The following is a 27,590-nucleotide window of genomic DNA, read 5'->3' as shown; positions in this document are numbered from 1 at the left end:
GCAAAAAAAAACTTTTTAAAGTTTTCGCATAATGCATTTCATTTGAATGAAGCATTGAAGCATTGAAGCATGCACAAATGTTGGGTGTTTTCTCATTTAAACTCATATGGAACATGTTTATGTATTTGTCAGGTCTATCTTTTCAGTGTTAAGTTGCTGTGTGATGAGTTTAGTGTTGTTAATGTCGTGTCTTAGTAAGATGACACCGTGAGTATGTGTGTGACTATGTTGTTTTTCTGTTATATATCATGACCGGCGTTTTCCAATGAGTTGACAAGCTCGTTGTGAGTGCACTGCTAGCTCGTGATTGGCTCCTGCCGAAGAAAGTGCTACCGTTTCCTGACCCGCGAGCGGCACAGCATTTAAACAATTAGTAGCAGTTCTGAAGTAAAGGAACGAGATTAGAATTTAGCCATAAATTCGCCGCACCGCCGTATAAGATGCAGGGTTCAAAGTTTAAGAAAAAAGTAGCGGCTTATACACCGAAATTTAGGGTACATCATTAGTAACAATAACTATTAGGCTGAAAAATCATCAACCAATGTATTGGTGAAGCACTTTTCCTACACATAAAATGCAACACAAAGTGCTTGACAGAATTTAAAACGTACCCCAGTATCAGGCTTAGCAACTGTCTGTCTGACGTCCTTGTACATTTGCGGTAGAGCTTGTGGTGCTAAATACAGTATCTGTGACTGCGAAGCTAGTTTTCAGCAGGTTTTTAAATCTGTTTTGTCCACTGTTGATGTCATTGGGGTGACACCTCTCAGCTAAAGCAGAGCAAAGAAACTCTTCTCAAGGAAGATCGCGACTTAGTTCAGTACATTTTTCATCAAAGTAGTAGCCAAAACGTTGTGTTACTGCAGGATGTTCACAGTATCCAAGTGATACTGTACGTGTGTTTTCTTTTCCAAAAGATGAAGGTTTAAGACAGAAAATGGACAAAGCAAGTGCAGAGAACGAGAGGCAGATGGATGTCCACCTTGAGTTCTGTCCTGTGCAGTCATCATTTCACTGATGACTTCTTCGATGGAGAACCTTTACAAGAAGCATTTGGCTTGAAAGTACGGTTTGAATGCATTTTGAAAAAGGCTAATATTCCGCCGCTGCACAGGAAAAAACATCAAAACAAGGAAGAATGACCACAGCGTCACAGAGTGTGTTACAGAGTGTTATTTACATAATGTACTCTAAACACTATTCCATGATAGTGACAAGGCTGCAATCATGTTATATAAACAACTTTTCACAGTGATAGAGTTGACTGTGATTGGCGGGGGCGATGGCAGCAAACATTTATCCACATATACAATCAAAAAGGCTATAAAAAACACTTTACACTCATTAAGAAGCCGGTTAACTGAAGGATGAGCAACACCAGAGTAATTTACACTTACCATTCTGTGTTTTGAAGGCGACCAATCTCCTCCATGTCTTAAGGCTTTAGTCCATGTACTGCAAGTTCTCCTTTTAATCTCCAAATATTTCTGCCTCATTGAAAACTGTTAACTGAAATCTTGGCTATAATCACTGTAAACATCCTCCGTCTCGTACGTACCAATGTTTGTGCACCTGAGTGATAGTACCCCGATGGCATCAGCGAGAGGTAGCTCGTCATGGCATCGTGATTTTTGCAAATTTACAGTTTGCTTTCGAAAATCCAACAATGTAGAACATAATTACAAACAATATACAACATATTTATGCAATGTTGATGAATCATGTACCATGCCAGGGACCTTTTAAGGATACTTTTACCTTCACTGAAGACATGATGTGAATGAAAACAGGAAGGTGGTGGAGGTCGATCTTACTGCCGCATCGTGTCTTTGGGAACAGTCACATCTTCACAGAAGGTAAAAGCCTTAAAGTGCTCACGACACCAACAAAAGTTTGAAAACAACAGTAACAAAATCAAAGTACTCAATAAAGCATTTTTGTCACACTGCTGTCATAGATAAATAGCTATGAAATAGGTGTGAAATGAAGTGGGGATTTTGACAGGGAGTTTTCTGAACCGACGCCATTTAGGCTGTGATGTCACAACCAGAACATGTTCCAGGAACCAGAGTCACTCATGCAGCCATGCAGCTGTTACTACCAGGTTCCGGATCACCAAAATATCAAATATTGGCTGGTCCTGACGCATCCGAAATTTTGTTGATTTTTCATGCATGTCTAGTACCCCAAATGAGCCGTTATAGGCGGGAAGGAATTTAATCAAAGCTGTTTGGATGAGATGTGAAACCTGAACAGTCCAGTTGTGAGTCAAAGCCCTGAGATTATTGTCAAGATGCACTGTTGCAACAAAGAAATCATCCACATAACGTATGTTTGGAACCATGCATGGTCACTTTGTCGTCGTCTCATCGTTTCCCTTGCCGATGATCTTGATGCACTTGCGGTAGCAGCTTACAATCCTTGTCTGGCTTAGCTTAAACGCCATGGACATGATGGCCATCCCCGCGATGATGAAGAGCGAGGTGAGCATGAAATACTTGGGATGATGAGGTACCAAGTCTCCAAAGCCGATAGTGGTGAGCGTGATGAAACAAAAGTAGTAAGGATCAAACCCTGTGAATTCTTTCTCCCACATTGGCATGATCAAACCTCCAAGTAGAATGTAAGCAAAGACGATGAAAAGAATGAGCACAAATGGTACCTTCAGCTGTTCCATACTATCCCCCAACCCTGTGAAGTCCCAGATGGCAAATCCTGTGGGAAGTGGCGGCAGACGGTTCAGTTCTGGACAGGAGAGGCTCCTCAGAAGGGGGCTCTTTCGAAGTAGATTCTCCCTGGCAAGTATCTTCTCAAAGATCTCTTTATTATTTTGGAGCTGCATGGAATTGTGCTTCACATCCACTTGACTCTGCAACACTTGCCGCATGTCCAGCAGTTCCCGGACCACGACATCACGGCTGAAAACGGTGACACCGTCTTCCACGGTCCACTGGCTTGAATCACTCGCTTTCATACGAGCCCTCAGCGAAGGCCAAGTGTGGGAGCAGAGGACTTTGAAGAAGGCATGAATGCTAACATATGCTCTGTACATCAGCATAGCCAGGAAGTCTCCAACGTCCAGGATGACTAAAAGCATCAGAGGAATGCCCACCATGGCATACAACACACACGCCACTTTACCAGACAGGGTGACTGGATAGATGTGTCCGTAACCTGCAAAGGAAATCAAACAACATCAGACCACTGAGGACTGTGAAGGCGAAGCAACTGCTGGATTTGAATGGGAACATTGTGTTCATGCTATACTAGAGTAGGCGGTAAACAAAGATGAAAAGTTCAAGTCTTGGTTACCAGTAGAGACTCTTTCTACATTTCCTAGGTCAGAGGATGTCTGATTACCCTTTTCCAATCCTGCAAACTTGAGTGCGGGTGTCACTTCGAAGGCGGAGTCGAGTCGGTTCACAGATGGCTGTTGCAGCCGTGAACCGATGAACTACACCACTTTGGTTTTTCATGTTCTTACTGTCATTGTATCAAACGGGTTTCGCCTCCCATCAGGAAACAACAAAAGGGAAATCAGCGTGAGCCACGCAGTTAATTTGATCGCAAGACCGCGGGTACAAGCAGCCAGTATGAGTTTTCTCCATAGGGTGCCTGGGCTCTCCCTTAGAGATAAGTTGAGAAGCACTGTCAGGCGGGAGAAGCTTGGAGGAGAACCGCTGCTCCTCCACATTGAGAGGAGCCAGATGAGGTGGCTCGGGCATCTGGTCAGGATGCCTCCCGGACGCCTCCCAGGGGAGGTGTTAAGGGCCCGCCCGACTGGTAGGAGGCTTCGAGGAAGACCCAGGACCCGTTGGAGAGAATATGTCTCTGAACTGGCCTGGAACGCCTCAGGAACTGGGGGAGGAGCTGGACAAAGTAGCTGGGGAGCGGGAAGTCTGGGCTTCCCTGCTGCCCCCCCGACCCGAATTAGAATTTTAGTCAGAAGTCCAAATTCACACTTATTTTGTCTATCATTTGCCACAATCTTTATGTGAGACATGAACACATACTGTATGTCTTTCTCTTTTCTGTGCATTCTAAACATATAAAGACAGATAAAAAGAGGCAGCTGATAATGCACATAATGGGATGCACCTATTTTGCCACTAATGCCTTCTGAAAAAAACTCCAAAAAGCACCTGCAATGCTACGTTTACATAATGTGACCTGCATATTAACCAAGCTACAGCGACAGGTCAGTCAAAACAACACTAAATCAAAGAGTCACAATCATCCCTCGCCACTTTGCGGTTTCAATTTCTGAGCTTTACCCTGTCATGGTTTTTCTAAATATATTAATAAATCATGCTGTTTCGTGGTTGAACACGCCCTATTATTAGTCCAGTAATATCCACATTTAAGCAAATTTTACATATTCTTGGCCTAAATGAAGAAATTTGAAGCATAACAATGGCTAAATGAGGTAAAATACAAATATATATATATATAAATACAAGCATTCATAAAACGCAAAGACGCTGTGATGATATGTAGTATCATACACTGAGCGGAACAACAGGCTTTTATTGCAGCTTTGAATGATCTCACCACAGGCACAATAATCCCTGATAAAAATGCCTAATAAATACACGGTTGTGGCCGTAACCCATGCCAAGCTAAAACTCGACTTGAACCCCTGATGTTACTTCCTGTCCCCTAGCACCAGAACACATTTACAACAACACACACAAGTACGATGTCTTAAATGTCTTATTTTCTGTATGTCTACTATATTAGGTAATAGGAGTGTAAAGGTGACTATAGGGGTGTTATTTTATGTCTAGAGGGCTCTAATAATGTTAAAAAGCATATTTAGAAGGTGGTCAACAGGTTTTCGGTGCTCCAACTACCACAATTAACCACGATAAACAATGGATTAGTGTACTGTACTTCATGTGTTGCGGGTCCAGTGTGAGTTATTTATTTAGGTGTAAGTCCCCACCCACACTAAACCTCCACTTACATCACCATCGTAAGAAGGGAAGTACTTTTGTAGTACGTAGACTGAGGACTTCTGTAGACGCTGACGCTCGATATCAGTGGAGAAATGCTGACTTTTCAAAGATTGCGATAGACTTCCATGGAGGAAATTCTGTACTTTAAAACGTCGGCGTCAGTGTATTGCAGCTGTGACCACACGATGTTGGTTCTGAAGAGTTGAATTAAGTTGACAACAACACACAGAAGACAATAAGCCTCTAACGCGCCCATAAGCTTTTTGTGGCGATGTAAAAGCATTCTCGTCTCCTCTTCCTACCATGGGCTTCCTGTTGCTGTATCCATTAGCCATTAGCCTGCTGCATCACTCATGCTGACACTGAAAGTAACAGACTCATGTCTTGCTCGAACTTTGAATGCAGTCAAACTGTAAAATGAGAAGGACCGACTCTTTCCCCAATCATTCAATTTAATTTAACTTCCAAATAAACCAAAGTACTGGACTTCTAAAGAGTTCCACTCATTGTGGCATCACTGGCATTCACTGTGGAAAGCCAAAGACTTTCATTTTTCGGAGAAACTTGTTTCCTTGCTGTAGATATGACAAAAGCCATATCTTATCTTAAAATGGACTTGCCAAGATTTTGATCAACAAGTACAAATATCTAATGTGAAAGAAAACAGAACACCCTAAAGGTCACATTTCACAATCACAGGTCACTCGGTCCGCCCTGCACGGGACAATCCACCTTAAGAATACATTTTATGCAATGTCCCATTTCCAACAATGTACATATTTCAAGTGAGGGACAGTCTGCCTAAAAGTGGACCAAAAGGCGGGAGAAATTTGGGGAGAAAAAAGTTGTTGCCTTTACCAGGAGCGGACTCACCTTTAGGCAATTTCCAGGTGCAGCACAGCCTTCGTCCCGACAGGCGTTTGAGCAGCAAAGTAAATGGAAAACAAAACAGCACAAAATGGTGCGTGCTCACAGACAGTGTCACTCACTAGACTGCAAAAGAAATGAAACCTTTCAATACGGTTGAAAAGCCAACATTTGGGGAAATGTTAGGAAGGTTTGACAGACAGTACGAGTTGCCTGGGAAAACGTACAGTACATGCAAATGTCACAAACAGCAACTCCTGAACTGTGTAACAGAGTGAAAAAAGACGTGTTGAAGGACTTCAGAAACATTGCATTTTACTCTGTCACCACAGATATGTGGTCCGGCTCAAATATGACCGCCTACATTAGTTTAACAATACGCTACATAACTGCATGTGTATGTGTAGTGTTTTTTTGTCTTAACAGAGACATGGTCTATTTGTAATTGTTTTTGGTTATGATTATGATTTTTATGGAAGTGCAATTGTTGCTAAAAGAGACTGACTCCATTTTATTTTCATTGGGGTGTTTTTTGTCTATTTTTTAAATTTATTATATTGTTTAATTTATTTAAAAGCGCTATACAATCCAATTACAATGTTAGAAATTAAAATGTATTGCTTTTGATACAACGTACTGTATTATTTTGACATATACGTAATTAATGAAAATTATTGTTATTATTGTCCAGCAAAATTTGTTATCATGACAGGCCTACCGATTGTTTTTATTTTTTTCTTGGATTTAAAGTACATAGTACTGTTTTAGTTTTAAATGGATAGTTGGGATTTTTTGACATGACACCCCCATCAACAGTGACTTTTCCCCCACTTCATCCCGTGAGCCGAGTTCTGGTGGTTTTTTATAGGAATACATTTGCATCACAAAACCGTTTTCCACAAAAAAGTCAGACCTCACTATTGCTCAGCTTTATTTTGTCTCTGTTGGTATCACTGCACGCTGCTGCAAGCTGTCAACTGCTGAGTACATTTCCATCAAGTGTTTCAGTGTTTACTGCTGAGATGGTGAAAGTAAACATGTCTGATTCTGAAACAAGTGATGACGACATTCCTTTGAGCACAAAGCCCAAGGGATGTCTACTGTATACTTGTATGAACAGGAAAACACGGATGCGAGTTGTCAGATGGCGTTAGAACGTGCAGAGAGAGCGAGAGAAGGGAGAGAAGTGCTGAGGCAGTGCTGGAACCACACCTGTAGATGTGAGTCGTTTTTTCCGTTTTATTTTGACTGTTTTCCAAATCAGTATAGCTAGTTCTTAATTGGGTGTTGGAACAGCAGAGCTCTGTCTGTGTTGGGCGTGTAGAAACGTAATCCTTCTCGCTGAAGCGTCCTGGCCACTTTGTAAATATGGAAGCCAATACGGCAAGAAGCCAAAGTTTCCTGATAGCAATGTCCGTGACAGGAAAAGCATGGGATATACACGGCCATTCAGACACATTCTTGTTATTACAGTCCAAATAATTACAAGTCTGCATCATTTTTGTAGAAGCAAAGGGCTTAACATAAAGGGGGAGTTGGAATTTTTTGGACATGAAGTTGTATGACATCCCCGTCAGCAGTATAGTCCATCCAAATTGACTTACCCCCCACTTGGTCCCATGAGCCTAGTTCTTTTCGTATTTCAGTGATGAGAAACATATTTCCGGTTATTTGCTGAGGCCACTTAAATAAAGACCTCACAATCGCGCGGCATTACGTCCTTTGTATCACTGCGTGCTATTGCCTGTCCATTTTTGTGTATGTGATGAAGATGGCTGCGACGCTAATGTCTTCATTCGCTGTGGAATACGTACAGTACGTAAACAAGGTGGCTGTGGCAGCGTGCAGTGATACAATGAAGAGAGAAAGTAACGCTGAGTGACTGTGAGGTCTGATTTTGTTCGAGGAGGCAAGCTCTGTACTTGTGACCCCAGCAACTAACCGGAACTACGTTCCTCATCACCGAAATCCGAGCAGAACAGCGCTCAGGAGGCTGAGTGGGAGAAAAGTCACTGTTGATGCGCTACACTTCTGATGAGGATGTCATACAACTTCATGTAAAAAAATCCCAACTATCCCTTTGAGAGATCGTACACAGACCGCTACCTGGTGATGGCTGGTATGTACAGTGGTGTGAAAAAGTGTTTCTTATTTTTTTGCATATTTGTCACAATTAAATGTTTCAGATCATCAAAGAAATGTACTGTAAATATTAGTCGGTGACAACACAACTGAACACAAAATGAAGTTTTTAAATGAAATGTTTTATTAAAACATAACGTTAAAACATAACTGAGATTCATTGAGCTCTATCAGGTTGTAAAGCTATTTCTAAAGCTTTGGGACTCCAGCCAACCACAGTGAGAGCCATTATACACAAATGGCTAAACCATGGAACAGTGGTGAACCTTCCCAGGAGTGGCCGGCCCGCATGTGCATTGAAGTCTGACAGTAGAACTATGGCGTCACCAGCGGAGATGCTCTCAAGCACCCCTCTGGTAGACCCCAAGAAGGTCTAGTACTCTGAACAGTCCCCAACCCGAAGGCGTAGGGAAGTGACATTTTCCTTTATTGGGATGACTCCAACACAGAGGCATTGAGCAGGGGGGCTATTAATAAGCCCGCAACATCTCACTGCCGCTCCTCTGTGGAAATTGCAGACGAGAACAAGGTCCAGTCCATGCAAGCAGCGCATGCAGTGCTAACTGTTAGCCTCTCCTCACATATTCCAAGCATGCAAAAGCAGCGGCTTCATAATGGGGGCCACTCACTGCACATACCGTAAATTCCATTGTTTAAGCCACACATGTCCATGTCATAAAAATGCATATCACACTCACAACAAGCCTGTCAACCCATTGGAAACTACAGGAGCAGTTTATGTAACAGTATGACAATATAAAAGTCTGACTGACGGTGTCATCTAATGAAGAACACCAAACTAATCACACAGCAACTCACACCCTGCACTGGCCAGGAAACAACTCACTCACACTCACACATTTTACAGTCTCCAGTTAGCCTAACATGTTGTTGGAACGCACATGGAGAAAGCTCACACATACAAATGGAAGGGAAAGACTTCTTGAGACGTCATCTGTACTTCTGTGAAGAAGGTGTCGGACGTTTCGCTCCTCATCCGAAGAGTTTCGTCAGCGAAACAAGTGCTGGTAGCCTAGGCCTTAAATACAGTAAGAGTGGGCGGAATTGGTGTGCCAACACCCTCCTCCTATTGGTTCCTTACACTAAGACTGGGCGGAGTTGTGGTCTAATCCTCTCCTGCCATTAGCACCTCCGATCAAAGGGAAGTGTAGCTCCCTGTAGTTGGGTATGAATGACTCTGATACTGGCTCGTTAGCATCTATTGTTCTGGCTCGGCCCTGGCTCCACCTCATTTGCAAGACTAAGAGCTGTGGGTTTTGGTCTCAGTGACCTGCTGAACACAGGGTCCAAATTAAACCTCAAACCACCATTCCGATTCAATGATGGGTTCTGTTGTTTGACAAAAATAGCTTCCTTTACTCCTCTTTCAAACTATCTGTTTTCTTTGGCCAAAATCTTTACCTCACTGTCCTCAAAAGAGTGATTGGTTGCTTTAAGGTGTAGATGTACTGCTGATTGAGGACCACTAGCATTGTCCCTGCGATGTTGATAAAGCCTTTTTTGGAGCATTTGCTTAGTTTCCCCAATGTAGTGCTCTTTGCATTCCTCATCTTTACGCCACATTGCTCTGTTTTTGGTTTGGAGCCTTGTCTTTAGGACGCCGGGGAGCAGGAAGACACCAGGCCACACCCTCCGAACGGTAGGATGCCGCCAGCAAGGCAGACAGAGGAGTAAGCGAGGAGGAAAGCGGGAAACTGAGCAAGCAGGCGGGAAAACCGGCGAGCAGCCAGGCGAACCACCACACAGTGCCAACCGACACCCGCGGGCCAGCAAACCTCGAAGAGGGAGCGGGAGCACCGCACCCCAAGCAGCAGGGAGGCCAAGCACCAGAGCCGAGAAGGCGAGACCAGCAGCAGACCAGCCGACGGACCCTACCAACCACCAGAAGCCAAACTAGCCACATGCCACCAGAGCCGACAGCGCAACACCCGCGCACCGGAGCCCCACCCCCGACAAGCCCGCAGACAGACCGGAGGAGGCGAAAACACAGACAGCTGCCCAGCAGAGCACAAAGCGCAACGGCGACAAACGCCCAAGCGCCCGGCAGGGCACAACCCCCCCCAGCGGGCCCGGCCCCAGGGCACACGCCGCCTCACCCCCACCCCGCCACCCAGGTCCACAGTACCCGCAAGCATGACCAAGCCCCAACCCACCAGCCGGCCCGGCGCCCCAGCAGCACACGGGCCATCCGCAGCACCGGCACTTCCCCCCGGAGAACGCCGAACCCGCCCCAAGAGCGCAGAGGCGCCCGCAGCACGTGTCAGTCCAGGGGAAGCACCGCAAGTCGCCCCCCCGGCACAAGCCCCGGCATCAACAGGCCCCAGAGGGCCACCCCAGGGAAAGGCAGGTGAACCAGACAAAGGCATCCCACAAGCCAGGCCACCCCGGGCGAGCCACCGCGAAGGCCAGTGCCCCTGGCCACACCGCCGACCCTGGCGGGCAGGCGCCGCATAACAGGCACGAGGCACCCCAATCCAGCCCGCCCCGCCCGTGTATGTGATGAGGTGTGATTGTGTCTATAATGCAATTAAAAAAATAATAAATAAATAAAATAAAAGAGGACAGCTATGAAGAGCTGGTCTCTGTGTCCCTGAGGGGTGTATCTGTGTGCATGTATATGATAGGTGTGTATGTGGATGATAGCTAATGATGCAATTAAAATCGGGGGACAGCTGCCGTTCGGAGGGCCCCTCACCTGACCAGCCCCCCCAAACCCTAAGTGTCTACTCTGCGATTAAAATTGGGGGGCGACAGGTCAGTGGCACGGCAGGGGCAAAGGAGCCCCGCAGGGCATCCCTCCGCCGATCCCGGCCAGCGCCACGCAGAAGAACACCACGCCGCCCGCCCCCACGCGCACCGACACCAGCCGCACACGGGCCCCCCCAGCAGCAGTAGGCGCCCGGCACTTGCAGGATGCAGCAACCCGCCCACCCACCACCGGAGGTCAACCAACGCCGCCCCCTGGACGGCCCCCCCGACCCCGCCCCATCACCCGACCCGGACCCCTCCACACCCCCACCCACGAGCCTCCCCAGGTAGGCAGCCCAGCAAAGAAGACCCGGGACACCAAGCCCGCCCCTGCCCGCCCCCGAGGTACCAGGGCCCCCCAGCGACCAGGACCACACCCCATGCCAGATGAACGAGACCCCCAGGGGCAGAGACAGACGCCCTCACCCCTCTGAAAGTCAGGTCAGGGAATTAATTATTGGTGCCCATATAGACTGAAATTCTGACATTTGTTCCTTAGATTCAGCAGACATTCTCTCCATAGCTATATGATCTAACAAAAGATTTTTGTAAAGAGCTATGCTCACTTTCTTCCTTGATTTCCAATTGATGAGAATGGTTTTCTTGGCGATGCTTAATGCAGTGATGAGAAGCTGTGTTTGGTTTGTTTCTACATCAATTGTGGAGAGATCGCCCAGCAGGCATAGTAAAGGGGAGGTAGGAATGGAGAACCCAAGTGCCAAAGATAGGTCCTCACACACTCCGTGCCAAAAATTGTTAAAGGGAGCACAGGTCCACATGGAGTGTAAGTAGTCATCTATTCTATGGTCTGAGCAGTGTGTACAGATGTTAGAGTCAGTTAAGCCCATTCTAAACATTCTATGTCCTGTGTAGTGTACTCTATGAAGGATTTTAAACTGAATCAGCTGTAGGTTGGGATTATTGATTAACCGGGAAGCATTGATGTTTCATGTTACGACATTTCACTTTATGACATTTCATGTTACGACGTTTCGTGTTACTACATTTCATGTTACGACGTTTTGTGTTATGTTTTGTGTTCCGATGTTTCGTGTTACTACAATTCATGTTACAACGTTTTGAGTTATGACATTTCATGTTACGACATTTTGTTTTACTACATTTCATGTTATGAATTTTCATGGTATTACATTTCGTGTTCCGTTTTTTGTTCCGTTTCGTGTTAGTACATTTCATGTTATGATGTTTCATTTTACGTTTTGTGTTACTACTTTTCATGTTACGACATTTTGTGGTACTACATTTTATGTTACAGCGTTTTGTGCCACAACGTTTTGTGTTTTGACGTTTTGTGTTGTGACATTTCACGTTACGCCGTTTTGTGTTATTACATTTCATGTTGTGACGTTTTGTGTTCCGATGTTTTGTGTTACGTTTTGTGTTCCGATGTTATGTATTACTATATTTCATGTTATGACGTTTTGTGTTACTACATGTTGTGTTACGTTTTTGTTACGTTTTTACGTTATGATGTTTCACGTTACAACATTTTGTGTTACAATGTTTTGTGTTACAACATTTGGTGTTAGTGTTTCGTGTAACATTTCATGTTTCAGTATTTCATGACGTTTCACATTACGTTTCCTGTTACTACATTTCATGTTATGATGCTTTGTGTTACGGCATTTTGCATTGCAATCTTTCATATTATGACATTTCATGTTGCTACATTTTATGTTACAACGTTTTGTGTTACGACGTTTCGTGTTTTGACATTTCATGTTAGGACGTTTTGTGTTATTACATTTCATGTTATGTTTCGTGTTGCAACGTTTCGTGTTACTGCATTTCGTGCTACGACGTTTTGTGTTACAATGTTTTATTTTACAATGTTTTGTGTTATGATGTTTCGTGTTGCTACATTTCATGCTACAACATTTTGTGTTGTGTTTCATGTCATGACACTTTGTTACTGCATCTCATGTTATGAATTTTTGTGTTACTACATTTCGTGTTAACTTTTTTGTTACATTTTGTGTTAGTATATTTCATGTTACTAAATTTCATGTTTCATGTTACGTTTTGTGTTACAATGCGTCATGTTACATTTAGTCTTACAGTGTTTTGTGTTACACTTTGTGTTGCAGCATTTTGTGTTATGACGTTTCGTGTTACGGCTTTTCGCATTACAGTACTACGTTTCATGTTACGACATTTCATGTTACTACATTTTATGTTAGGATGTTTCGTGTTACGACGCTTCGTGTTATGATGCTTCACGTTACGTTTTGTGTTACAACGTTCTGTGGTACATTTTGTGTTGCAACATTTTGTTTTATGATGTTTTATGTTACGTTTCGTGTAGCTATGTCTTGTTTTACATTTTGTTGTACAACGTGAAACATAACCCTATCCAACCATGCATCCCTTTTCTATGCCGCTTGTCCTCACTAGGGTCACGGGGGTACAGTATGTTGGAGCTTATCCCATCTGACTTTGGCTGAGAGGCGGAGTACACCCTGGACTGGTCACCAGCCAATTGCAGGTAAAGCAAAACATCGAAGAAAAAGAAAGTGAAACTGAAATGAGACAAGGTAAAATGTTTAGAAAGTAGAGAAATCAACATTGGTTGCATGTCCGGTTCTGGCCGCTCGAACACGGCCACCATCATGAAAGATCAAGATGGCATCTTTAAATATCCCAAATGATCTGCTCCTATGAAATGGACAGTGATAACTAAGCAGTGTTGTGCTGTCATTATTGACAGTTCCTCCTCCCAATAAGCCTGTTTCTCCTTCCCTTGCAACGTCCCTTCGAGTGTGCAAGACAACAAGGAATAAAAGTACATCATGTGTTGTTGTGCAGTGTGAGTGACTTAGGTGTTCATTTAGCTACAGATTAGGTTTTGGAATATCCAACCATGACACCTGTCAAGCTGAAAGCAAGTGTCTTCACCGGATGTTTCATAGACAACGTTCCCGCACAGCTTTATTTCAGCTCAACAAAACACAAAGGAACGAGGGGGGTCTTGGAGGCACGGACGGGGACGAAGAACAGGACAAATAAAGTTGACATGACAGGAGCAGGCAGGATGCAAAGACACAGAAATAACAAAAAGACAAGTACGATCAACACAGGTGGGTAGAACACCAGGGCAGGATAAGTAATAGCCATAAACAACTCAGAGAAAAAGGCTGCCTAAATATAAACGTAGCCAAAGAAGACAACAGTAGATCAGCAATAAAGTCAAACAGCAGGATTGGGACAATATTTAGTGGTCACTGGGGATGTACGCACACACGACCGTTTGTACCATGATGGACTTGGCAATGCGATTCCCCCTCCCTCTTCTGGCCCTCACTGAGCAGTGCTCACACTGAACATTCACGTTACGACCTGTTTACTTGCCCCATCACTTCTATTCTGCTGTTTTTTCTTCCCGCTTTGTGGCAATTGTGGTCGTTTCAGCTCCTTGAGCTATGCGAGGAAGAGAATGCTACGTGCTAATGGCTAATGTGCTAAAGTGTCTCTGGTAGAAGGGGTCTGGTTAAATGGATGTCATTACACAATCCGTACCAGAAACGCAATCGGTTCTAGGCATGTGCAGAATGTGTCTACATCCAGTCACATGTTGGGCAAGCCGATTGTACGATTACACGAGTAATCTACATCATCCGTCGATCCAGAGCGGAAACGTAAGCCATCAAGATTTCTACTATGCATGTGTAATATACTCAGCCCCCCTCTCACAAAAAACATTAAGATTTTAGAAATTACAACATACAGTGGTGTGAAAAAGTTTTTGCCCCCTTCCTGAATTTTTGTCACACTTAAATGTTTGAGATCATCAAACAAATGTAAATATTAGTCAATGACAACACAACTCAACACAAAATGCAGTTTTAAATGAAACTTTTTATTATTAAGGGAGAAATAAATCCGAAGCTCCATGGTCCTGTGTGAAAAAGTGATTGCCCCCTAAACATAATAAGTGGTTGGCCCCCCTTAGCAGCAACAACTGCAATCAAGTGTTTGTGATAACTTGCAATGAGTCTCTTCCAGCGCTGGGGAGGAACTCATCTTTGCAGAATTGTTGTCATTCAGCCACATTGGAGGCTTTTCCTTTTTAAGGTCATACCACAGCATCTCAATAGGATTCAGGTCAGGACTTGGACTAGACCACTCCAAAGTCTTCATCCATTCAGAGGTGGACTTGCTGGTGTGTTTTGGATCATTGTCCTGCTGCAGAACCCAAGTTGCTTTCAGCTTCAGGTCACCGACAGATGGCCGGACGTTCTCCTTCAACATTTTTTGGTAGACAGCAGAATTCATGGTTATAGTTCCTGAAGCTGCAAAACAGCCCCAGACCATCACACTACCACCACCATATTTTACTGTTGCTATGATGTTCTTTTTCTGAAATGCTGTGTTACTTTTACGCCAGATGTAATGGGACACACACCTTCCCAAAAGTTAAACTTTTGTCTGATCAGACCAGAGTATTTTCCCAAAGGTCTTGGGGATCATCAAGATGTTTTCAGGCAAAATTGAGATGAGCCGTAATGTTGTTTTTGTTCAGCGGTGGCTTTGGTCATTTTTGCCCAGTGTCTTTCTTATGGTGGAGTCATGAACACTGACCTTAATTGAGGCAAGTGAGGCCTGCAGTTCTTTGGATGTTGTTGTGGGGTCTTTTGTGACCTCTTGGATGAGTCGTCGCTGCACTCTTGGGGTCATTTTGGTTGGCCGGCCACTCCTGGGAAGGTTCACCACTGTTCCATGTTTTGGCCATTTGTGGATAATGGCTCTCGCTGTAGTTGGCTGGAGTCCCAAAGTTTTGGAAATTGCTTTGTAACCTTTTCCACACTGATAGATCTCAATTCATCTCAGTTAATAACAAAAAGTTTCATATAAAAACTGCACTTTGTGTTCAGTTGTGTTGTCATTGACTAATGTTTACATTTGTTTGATGATCTGAAACATTTAAGCGTGACAAACACGCAAAGAAATCAGGAAGGTGGCACACACTTCTTCACACCACTATAATCGATCTTTTTCTCTCTTACATCCGTGGTGCAAGTGGTTAAATTATAAGCCCTCTTCACTTGGTTCCATTCATTTTTAGGTTTTTTTTGCCACTGAAAAAATAAAGACAAAAGCATTTGCTAGCAAGGTGGGTTTGGATGGATGACATTTCTCAGTTTAGAAAAAAAAAGCTCTAGCTGAATCTTCCACATTAATTCATCATTAAACTCTGCTTATGGTTGTTTACATTCAAATATCACTGTATTTTATGTGTTTTCTTGTATTTCTTTATTATATGTATATTATACGTCACCAAATACAACGTTTACATCTGCAGCGCATCAACGCATTGCCTAAGTTTTTACGCAGCTCAGTCTCGGTGAATAAAGACCATAGCAACATCCGCATGCTAGCGAAGTATTTTATAAGAGTCACGAATAAATTAACCCCCCAATGTACAGTATTACATATATGAAGTATGGTTATTGACCATTTTTCTTCATCCATTTAAAAAATAATAACTACCACAGCACATGATGTCGCACAAGAGCTGTCATACAAATTTGCGAATGGAGAGAGTGGCGTAGGTCGAGTGCATGCGCATAACCGATCGCGCTTCCGGTACAGATTTCGTAATGACAATGGATAGAGCTTTCGACAGGTGCTATGTGTGGTTGGTTGTTTTAATGTGTGTTGAAATGACATCTGCTTTGGCTCTTGTGGTTATGGTGGTCCTCAAAGGCAGACAAAAAAGTCCGTGCTCCGGCAGTGCTTATGCTATTTTGAACTACCTGCAGAAGCCAGGTGCATGTAAAGGCATGAAGTAGATTGTGATGGATTGCTTTGACTGACTGTTTAAAAACAAAAGGTTTTGGTGTTGAGTCTGACTAAATAAGTCTATTTGTTGCGTTTCTACACAACAGTTTCATTGCAGTCGTCCTTTGTTTATGGCGGTTAATTGCTCAAGAAAAAAACTGCGTTTCACCTTTGTAATATCGGTGAAATGCTGCTAAAAACGACATCTTTTCCATCATGATACGAGTTTATTCTTGTCAAACTGCGACTTTTGTTCTTCATTTCATTTTGACTTTAATTCCCATAAAATTACAGCTGTTTTTTCCATTTCTGCTGATTTTTTACATTTTCCAACTTTTTCATTTCAGCTTTCCTCTTGTAAAGTTTCTTCTCGCAATTGTAACTTTATATCTTTTAAAAATAATAACGCATTTTTTCTTTATTTCTACATGGTTACTGAAATAATATTTTTCCTCATTTTACAATTTTATTCTCATATTTTTTCAAATTAGAAATGGATTTTTTCCTTGTAATATTTGGACCTTACTCTGGTCAAATTTCTGCTGTTGATTTTTTTTAATATAATTTTCCAAATATTTCAACTTCTTTTCTTCTGATATTTTGACTTTATTCCCATGTTATAAATTTTCCCCCAAACTAAGTTTCCAAAAATTGCAACTTTATTTATTGTTTTTTACTTTAAAAAAAACAACTTTAATATTTCAACATCATGCTGCTCATATGATCATTTTCCTCATACTGTTAATTAAAAAAACGATACTTCTTGAGAAATTATGACTTTTTTTCCTTGCTAGATTACAACTCTTCTCTTAATATTTTGACTTTTGATTGATTTTTCCATTTTTGCTGCTGTTGTTGTTGTTTTTTTTAAGTTTTCTTGTTAAATTACATTTTTAGTCTGTGCAGCGGGCTGATAAAATCGCAGCCGCGGGCCGCAAATGGCCCCCAGGCCGTACTTTGGACACCCCCTAACATAAGACATAGTAGACATACAGTAAATGAGATAACATAGACTCACATGTTGTTTTTTGTACTCCCAGCGTACTTCCTTGCAGCTTTCAATGGCTTTACTCTCGTATTACCCAAGTCAGAATAAGAGTACATAAGCCATGTAAGATCTAAACTAAATGACGTGTGGATCGATACTGAAATATGGATACTGCCGATACCAGCTCTTCATGCTCTGGAATTGATTCTCAAATCAAAATGTCAGTCATTTGAGGTCTGAAACGTTCATCTCTTGAAACGCTGACAGATCATAAATGGAGCCGTGTGTGAATTGTGAATAAAGTTTTTATTCTTGAAGTAGTTCTTAATAGTTCATCATTTATTTCCATGGCTTTATTATTTAACTTATTTTATTTTTTTATTGTTTAAAATACAATTTTCACATGTTTTATATGATTTTGTCCTGTGTTTTTGTCTTGTGTATTGTAAATCACCCCACTACCTCAATAAACGTCAGGGTTTAAAATAAATAAATAAATAACTCAAATTAATGATCACATTAATTATTTCTGTCAATTCATAATTTATTCAATTAATAAATGACTTAAATATTACGTATTCTTTATGCCATGATATAAAATACACTACTAAAATTTCCCACATTAGGTAAAATTGCTAAGTATCAGTTTCGGATCAGTTTCGCCAATACCAGCCTGAATTTTACCCAGTATCGGATCGGAAATGAAATCAGTGGTATCGTACATCGCTATTCCGTAGGGAACCTTAGTGAGGAGTCTGGTGCCTGTCTCACCGAACACCGACACCTAGTGGCCAATGTAGTACTACATTCACAATCGCAATGCTTCCTCTGCCTTGTATTTGTATTTTACTTCATTTAATTTCATTATGCCATTTTTATGCTTGAAATGCTTCATTCTGGCAAAGAATAAGTAAAATTTGCTTAAATATGCCTTTTTAAAAACGAATATAGGCCGCATAGAACCACAAAGCAGTGATCATTTCATAATTCTTTTTTGAAAAACCCCGACATAGCGAGGGGCGATAATCCAACCATAATGCGAGGGACGTCTGCATTGGTGTTGGCACAAATTGCTGTGTATTTACTTGGTATGCGATGTGCAGTATCACCCACGCCCACCATGCTGGTCAATGAGTCAGGAAGACGATCATCTCTCACTTACCAACTGTTGTGAAGACGGTGCAGCAGAAGAACAGGGAGCCAGCAAAGGTCCACTTCTCAGGTAGCTGCAGCCATGTGGTTTTGAATTGATCTTGCATCGTGTGCTCCAGTTCCTCCACAATATTTCGGTGGGTGTAGGAGGCGTTATCTGAAGTTAAAGAGAATGCATCATTTAGGTTTTGGGTTAAATTACTGTACTGTAACTCCAGGCATTTCTGGCCAACGTACTGGTGAGGTTCTGTACGCGCCGGATGATGTGTCCCAAGAAGTCATGGTATTCCACCTTGGTGGGGGACGTGCTCCCTCCTTCAATGTATTGGAACAAAAGTGCTCCCAGCACGGCATAAAAGACCAGCGACAGACACAACATGAGGTGAGGGAACAGCCTCCACATCCGTGCTTTGCATGCCTTGGACTCGTCCGTGGCGTTTTTTGCTTCCTTCATTTTGGGCCTCCTTAACTGTCCTTCTTTCCTTCTTGCTCCGCTGCACAGCCGATCAGCTTGCCTTGATGTTCCACAAATGTGCTCTGGGTCTACTCATGCATACTTTAGCACACTCACACTCCATCATCTTACGCACACAAACACAGCACTGACGTCCCCACGGGATATGCACGATATGTTCCTAAGTGTATTACTGCTTGCCTGTGGTGCAGGAAGAGCATTGCACAGCCTACACTGACACTACTTTGGAAGTCGATCTCACTTAAAGGCCAAATAATCCATATAGAAATCACACACGTAATTATATAAGAACTAATAAAGCACTCCGAGGGCGCAGACGTCCGCCAACCGCCATAGTTCCCATAGTTGACCATGAAAACATACCATTAGCAATGGGATTCATATTATCTATTACTTCAGCAGTTGTTGACAAAAATTGCAGTTTTCATAATGGCGGTTTTCTTCTGCATCTAGCTCCCATAGCTTTTGACGATACAAGTCCAGATTCCACTGTACCTTGGCTATATAGTGTATAATGGTGGTTGTTGCATGTTTGTAGCTTCATTTGTTGTCTTCCTAGGATGAACATTTCAAAGGTCCCCTATTTTTTCATATTCGGGCGCATACTGAATGATTCCATTATCTGGATCAGTCTTTGATATTTTGTAGAACCTGTTTCGAAACTTGTCCTGTATTTTTTTTCCAAGCGCACTGACCATTTTGTGTTTTATGCACATATGCCGAAAATGGCCCAATCTCGCAATGTTAAAGAATCTGCTGGATCCAGACAGGGATCCGGATCACCCCCAAAATTTAATCAGTTCTTCCACATCCCATTTCCGACAATTCCTGAACATTTCATCCAAATCCTTTCAGAACTTTTCAAGTTATTTTGAACACAAACAAACAAACGCCTGCAAAAACATTACCTCCTTGGCGGAGTTAATAAATGCAACAATTTTTGTTTTCGCTACCGTCTTTCATGAGCTGAACTCAAAGATGTCAAACTTTTTCCATGTACACAAAATGTCTGTTTCTCTCAAATATTGTTGATTAATGTGTCTAAATCAGTGTTAGTGAGCACTTCCGTCCATCAAGGGTGTGGCATATCAAGATGCTGATTGTTATGTCCCCCAGGATACCCCAGGTACAGGGGTCTGGGCCAGCTCCGTCTCTTGGGTGTCGAAACAGCAAGTTAGCAGCAAGTTAGCCTCGTGAGCGAGCATACGCTAACATGAATGAAAGCACAAAAGCGATGGTTTATAAGGCAAATGCCACAGCCGTGTGTGGGAATGTTTCAGTTTTAAACAGAATGAACAAGGTGAGGGCATGAACACCAGCAACCCACACCGACAGGTTTCTCAACTGGGAAAAACAGGAATAATACCCAATATCCATCATTTATTCAAGTGCAATTTTGTCAACAAAGACTTGATTGTCCATTTTATTCATTATTGTATTTAATCTTGTGTGTGCTTTTTATTGGAGTGTTTTTTTTCTTTTTTGGTTATGATTGTGATCTTTATCGAAGTGCAATTTTTGCTCCATTTTATTTTCTTTGGGTTTTTTTGGTCTTTTTTTGTTTCATTTATTATGTGGTTTATTTTATATAAAAGCACGAATGAAAAAAATGGCCTAAAAATGTTGTCAATAATATCTATTATCAACAATAATTATTCATAATTATCGGCCAGAAAAATTTGTTATCGTGACAGGCCTGTCGATGTTTTTTTTTTCCCCCATCATCGCGGAGCATTTGGTACAACTAGTATTGCTAATCATCTTCCTCTGGAAGTGAATGTTTGTTCACAAGTGAGCTCAGAGGAAGTCACGACAGGCTGTCAAGCAGAAGCAGAAAAAAGGTGTGCTTGATTTTCTCAACCGCACCTCATTGGAGCGTTTTTTTTGTTGTCCGATTTATCAGTATGACGTCATAATTACCTCCTACTGGGCCATTAATTATCAGTCTCACTTATGGTCATTAGCTTTGGGTCATGACCAACAGGATGAGATTGTAAATACACAGTCTAAATACCGCAGCACAGTCTAAAAACGTAATTTAACAAGGAAACTTAAAAAAACAACAACAGCAAAAATGGGAAAATCAATCAAAAGTAATAACATCAAGAGTTGTAATCTATCAAGGAAAAAAAGCCATACTTTCACAAGAATAAAGTAATCGTATGAGGGAAAATGTCATTTTAGTAGCATGAGGTTGAAATAAGAAAGAATGTTTTTTAAAGTCAAAAACAATGAATAAAGTTGTAATTTCTGGGTGCAAATTTATAACATAGCAATAAAGTCAAAATATCAGGAGAAGAAAGTTGAAATATTTCGACCCAACAGCAGAATTTTTCACCAGAGTAAAGTCAAAATATCAAGAGAAAAAAATAGAACAGCTGTGATTTTATGAGAATAAAATTGTAAAATGAGGAACAGTATCATTTTAGTAACAATGTTGAAATAAAAAAAAAAACACATTAAAAGTTATAATTATGAGAAGAAAATTTACAAGAGGAAAGCTGTAATGAAATATTTGGAAAGTAAAACAAACCCCAGCAGAAATGGAAAAAAACAGCGGTAATTTTATGGGAATTAAAGTCAAAATCGAATGAAGAACAAAAGTCGCAATTTGACAAGAATAAACTCGTATTATGATGGAAAAGACGTCGTTTTAGCAGCATTTCACCGATATTACAAAGGTGAAACGCAGTTTTTTTCTTGAGCTACATGTAGCTTCTTAGCATATCTCCATGTGTTGCTTTCCAAAATATCAGTGGCCCTTGCATCCTTTCATTGTTCACTATGTGGCCCTCGCTGGAAAAAGTTTGGACACCCCTGCTCTACATTGTCCATCGGTATGAATGTTGAGTGTGAATGGTTGTTTGTGTTTATGTGCCCTGCGACCAGTCCAGGATGTACCCCACCTCTCGCCCTAAGCCAGCTGGGGTTCAGCTCATAGAAGATGGATGGATGGATGGATGGATGGATTTATCTCCCAGTGGAAGTTCCTCTGTTTCATTGCTTAAAACAAGGTCCTGGTCTTTGGTACTACAACAGGACATATAATGCCACACACAAAAAGACATTCAAAAACTGAAAAGTTTAAAAGATGGAGTAGCATCTTGAACTGTATGTATGTCAGAGCAGGGTCAGTTTAAGCTTTTTAAACATGAAAAGAACATTCAAATGCATTTGGAAAGCAACGAGGGCAACAGGTGCTACAGGGGACCTATACATAGGGGGCAACAAGAGAACAACTGGGACCACTTTCTGAAAATACCACAAGATAAACATTCTATTTATACGGCCTGCTTCTGGCTTGGAACAGCTAAAGCTGGTATGCAGTCAACTCAGAGGAACTCATTTCCTTTTTTTACTGGGATAAATGTTATTTTGTAAACAGGTTTGGGTAGAAGGAATGGCACTGGGAAAACACCCAAAGGACTTTAGCAATGTTTTATTTATTCCTATATTCTATTGCTGTATCGGGGGAAGATACATTCATTTTTAATGGACCACAGATTCACTATCAGGCCATTTCCTCCCGCCCTGGTTGCCTGCATGGGACTTTCTAACGCAGGAGCACACACGGTTGGCCAATATGGGCGTGTTGTATCATCACGTGTTTGTTTATCCCGTAATTTATTAATAATAACCAGCAAGAAAAAAATCACAATATGATAAGGTGATGGTGACAACCTTGGTGGGGGTCTGTGCTCTACCAAGTGTCTTTCTAATTTGTGTGATTCTTTTTCTTTTGGAAACAAATCCAATAGTGTTTAACTTCTTGAAATGCTGGGATTTTTTGAATAAAATATCTAAAAAGTCATATCCAAAGTAAATGTGAAGCTGTCATTGAACCATTTGGTGTAATGGCATGGCTTTGCCTCTTTTCAACGCTGATGTTAGACATGATTATTACACCTGTAAAGTCAGTCTAATCCACACACTCACATAGCACAATTAGAGTTGCACAACATTGGTTTGGTTGGTTTCATTAGATTTGAACATGCATGAAGGTTATGATGGAATCCATCTCATGAATCATTTCACACTTCCACATGTCCCAAAGCAGTAGCAAGAAGCAAAGCTTATTTAATCCTACCCCCCATCCATTCCACATCTTGTACAGTACATATTATTCACTTCCTGCGTTCCATGGAATATTTTCCATATAGTAATCAGTGTAATGACAAATAAATATGAAAAAATAAAAACAAGCATGTCAGAACAAGTATAATAATGCAGACTCTTCTGCCTTGTATTTAGCAAACATCAACTGCTTGTATTGTTTTTTGAATTTGCTCATCTCGGTACATCGTTTGACTTCCATAGTTTAATTCCACATACTGAAATGCTGTGGGTTTTCAGCGTTGTTCTGGCATGTAAGTGTTTTATGTTCCATTTTCCTCCAAGATCATATTTCTCCTCTCTTATAGAGAAATACTGTATGAGGTTTTTGGGTAACAAGTTATTGTTAACTTTATGCATTATTTTAGCAGTTTGGAAATGTACTAAATCAGCAAATTTGAATATCTGTGATTTTAAAAGTAAAGGGTTTGTATGTTGTCTATACTTGGCATTATTAATTATCCTCACCCATCTTTTTTGCAGTACAGTGAGTGAGTGAAGATTGCTTTTATAAAGTTTGCCCATATCTCCACACAATACATTAAATATGCTAATACTAAGGAACAGTACAGTGTGTGGAGTGATTTTTGAGAACAGAACAAATTTGGATTTATTCAATATTGAAGTATTTCTCGCCACCTTTTGTTGTATATATTTGATATCATCAAGGACAGCACACATCCACAACACTCATTATTCACACTCCTACCGTCAGGCAGACGCTACAGGAGTCTGAAGTCCAGGACCACAAGGCTGGCAAACAGCTTTTACCCACAGGCCATCAGGCTTCTCAACGAAGCACTCACACACGCCGCACGCAACACACACTCATAGCACTTTATTTATTTATTACTTATTTATTTGGCCGCACGGTGGTCTAGTGGTTAGCACGTTGGCCAACACAGTAACAGCTTGGAGATCGGGAAGACCTGGGTTCGATTCTCCCTTGGGCATTTCTGTGCGGAGTTTGCATGTTCTCCCCGTGTGCGCGTGGGTTCTCTCCGGGTACTCCGGCTTCCTCCCACATTCCAAAAACATGCATGTTAGGTTAATTGGCGACTCTAAATTGCCCATAGGTATGAATGTGAGTGTGAATGGTTGTTTGTCTATATGTGCCCTGCGATTGGCTGGCGACCAGTCCAGGGTGTACCCCGCCTGTCGCCCGAAGTCAGCTGGGATAGGCTCCAGCATGCCCCCGCGACCCTAATGAGGAAGAAGCGGTATAGAAAATGGATGGATGGACTTATTTATTTGTATATTTATTTGTATGAATGTCTCTTCTTTTTGTTGCTGCTTCATTTACTGGCATATATGTTTATGTTTATGTTCTTATTCTTTCTTGTGTTTTCTTTCTTTTCTTGGGAGAATGAACAGAATAAGATTTTCATTGCATGGTATAACTGCTGTTTTACTATGCGCATGACAATAAAACTCTCTTGAATCTTGATATGAGATTTCCAACTCATTTTTTCGTCTATTATGATCCCCAGAAATGTATTTCCTTTCAGTCTTTCAATGTTCACTCCGTCTATTTGTATTTGATCGTATGTATCCTTTCTGCTATTTCCAAAGAGCATTATTTTAGTTTTATTGAAGTTCAAGGAGAATCTGTTTTTATCAAACCACGTCTTTAATATAACCTTTTCATTTTTGACCTTTTTAATGAGTTCTTGTGTGCTTTCCCCAGAACAAAAGGCAGTGGTATCATCCGCAAATAATACCAACTTTAAGTCCTTTGTTACTTTACAAATGTCATTGATATACAAATTGAACAGTTTTGGTCCCAATATCGACCCCTGGGGTGCTCCACGCGTGATGTTTAAACTTGCAGATGTGGATTGTCCTAGCTTTACAAATTGCTTCCTGTTTGCTAACTACTACTTACTACTAAGGTAACTTTTAACCCAATTCAAAACTAATCCTCTGATTCCGTACCTTTCTCATTTTGTTGTTCAAATATTGTGATGAATTGTATGGAAGGCTTTTGTGAGATCCATAGATACTGCAACTGTACACCTTCTGTGGTCTAAAGCGTTGGTCATTTCCTCTGGGATTTCCATCAGTGCCATAGACGTTGAAATGTTAGCTCCGTATGCGTATTGACTACCTGCTAGTAATTCCTTGTTATTCATACATTTGTCCAAACTGTTATTAAATAGCTTCTCGATAATATGAGAAAATATAGACTCAAACAGTACATTGTGTCTGTGAAGTCATCTATTTCCTTGGACTTATGTGGATTCAAGAGATCAATATTGAAGTCTCCACGTATAAAAATAGTTTTGTGACCTATGTCTGTGAAGATTGTCTCAATCCATTCCAATCCTTGACTTTGGAGTTCTATACACACATCTTATAAACATGTTTTTGCTTTTTTCTTTGCTGATTTCAGTCGTTATACATTCTAGGATGTTGTCAATAACAAATGACATATTCTTCACCATTTTGTAGTTCAGATGTTTGTCCACGTACACAGCCATGCCTCCTCCACTTGAATTGTTGGGGTTATACAGATCATTTCATATCCTTCCAGCTCAAAGTCCATACCTCTGTTAGCATTAATCCAGGTTTCTGAAATTGCAATTACTTTGAAGGGTTCCTTGAATTGGTTCAAATATTGTTTGATGTTATTAAAGTTTGCATACCGTACATGCTTCAGCTGTTTATGTGGATAATGGACAACTTATTGCCGATATTAAGATTATTGTTGTATTGCTCCTCCGTATAACAACAGTCATTTGTCATGTGAAAAAAAACAATTGAGTCCGGATCTACAGTATGTCTTTTTCCATATCCAATTGTTTGTGATCTGTGAAACAAAAAGTGTCCAATTGCAGACCTTCTTGTGGCATATTAGATCTGTTTTCCTCCATGTTGGGAGACCTCAGTATTTATGTAGATCCTTGATGTCTTTGACAACAACAACTCTGGCCTCTGGTCCTCCATTTACTTTGATGAAGATTTTGCAGTTTGCACTCCATGTTCCTTGGATCCTTCCTTGCTTCCTCTGATCACGTCCTTTCTTAGCCATTTCAGCATTGCGCTTTGTCAGGTGGTCATTCATGTAGACGTTTGTTCCTTTCAGCTTCTTTCCTTGTTTCAGCAGTGTAGTCTTGAATTTCCTGTTTGTGAACTTGACAGTGATGACTGGTGTAGTGCTGTTCCTGCCATACAGCGGGATACAGGTGTCAATAGTTTGGATGTCTATGTCTACCTCCTTAGGTTGCAAAAAGGTGACAACTTTTTGCTCCGTTGAGACGACATGCATTTAATCTGGTTCGTCATTATTGGCCACTGCCCTGACACAGGAGCTAGGTTTGATCCGAAACCCCGTCACGACCACATCATTCATTCGCATGTTCTGATCCATGTCATCCATGGTGGTTTTCAATTGCTCAATGATTCTGTCTTTTTCTTTAGACTCTTTTTTGAGAGTGGCTCTCACTGCTGCATTACTTTCCTGTAGTTCTTTCTTCTCCACTCTCAGACATTGAACTTCATCTGTCAAGTCCTGGACCTTCTTCATGAAGAAGCCCATATTTTGTTGCATGGAGACTATATTTTTTTGCATGGGATCCAGCTTCATTACCCTCTTCTTAATATGCTCCAGCTTCTGTCAAGTTTCAGAAGCATTTGCAATAGAGTAGCTTCTTGCTTTTGCCTTTGCTATTTTCTTGCTTTTTCCCGATCTCTAATAACTTCTTTGTAACTTTCCCCATGTGTGCATCCACATGATTACTCATTTAACGCTTCCAATAGAGCATGTCCTTGTTGTCAGGTCTCGGCGGAGGGGTGGGTACAAAACTCGCCCCTCCGGATATTGGCCATTGGGGGGTGGGTACAGAACCGGCACCTTCCTTGCTTTTAACCCAATCCGGAGTGCTTCGACCTGAACTGCTCGAGCCACCGCTAGATCCACTTCTTCTCTCCATTCACAAACAACCAATGAAAAATACTGGGAGACCACAAATTATATAAATGTGTCTCAGTATTTTGGGTTTCTTCTAATCAGAATTCCATGCACGCTTTTATCAATGAGAGCCTTGGTTTTGCTGGTCACAACCATGGCCCACCTGGAACCCAAGGCAAAATTCTGCTCAGTGGGCCTTTCTCTCCGACACTTGAGTAATGCAAAGCATTTCTATGCCAATGCCATGCACGAAAAACAAAGACAAAAACAAAAAATAAAGAAAGCAGTGCAGATCTTTTTGATTCAGGTGCAGAATGTGTATTTTTTGTCATATATACTATGAAACATGGAAAAAAGAATATTATGCAGCGGGAGCAGCATTTTGTCACGGGAGCTGTTGTGCCAGGATTGTATTGG

General features: G+C 41.6%; 1 protein-coding gene across 1 annotated transcript; it reads right to left on the bottom strand.

Annotated features, from left to right (window-relative positions):
• Positions 1–1,282: 1,282 nt before the first annotated feature.
• kcnk18 (potassium channel, subfamily K, member 18) lies at positions 1,283–19,522 on the bottom strand. Its single transcript, XM_054797160.1, has 3 exons — positions 18,913–19,522; positions 18,686–18,832; positions 1,283–3,174 (listed from the first exon to the last, which is right to left on the bottom strand). The coding sequence occupies exons 1-3, from the start codon at positions 19,127–19,129 to the stop codon at positions 2,351–2,353; spliced, it is 1,188 nt and encodes a 395-aa protein (XP_054653135.1). The 5' UTR covers positions 19,130–19,522; the 3' UTR covers positions 1,283–2,350.
• Between the last annotated feature and the right edge of the window lie 8,068 nt (positions 19,523–27,590).

Source organism: Dunckerocampus dactyliophorus, chromosome 13 (genome assembly GCF_027744805.1).
Source record: "Dunckerocampus dactyliophorus isolate RoL2022-P2 chromosome 13, RoL_Ddac_1.1, whole genome shotgun sequence".
Classification (NCBI taxonomy): domain Eukaryota; kingdom Metazoa; phylum Chordata; class Actinopteri; order Syngnathiformes; family Syngnathidae; genus Dunckerocampus; species Dunckerocampus dactyliophorus.
This window is presented reverse-complemented; position numbering and strand designations above follow the sequence as displayed.

Coding starts and splice junctions, on each gene's coding strand:
- kcnk18 (XM_054797160.1), bottom strand. CDS start 19,129: ATGAAGGAAGCAAAAAACGCCACGGACGAGTCCAAGGCATGCAAAGCA. Junction 18,833..18,912: donor GCGCGTACAGAACCTCACCA/GTACGTTGGCCA, acceptor CTTTAACTTCAG/ATAACGCCTCCTACACCCAC. Junction 3,175..18,685: donor CACCGTCTTCACAACAGTTG/GTAAGTGAGAGA, acceptor TTTCCTTTGCAG/GTTACGGACACATCTATCCA.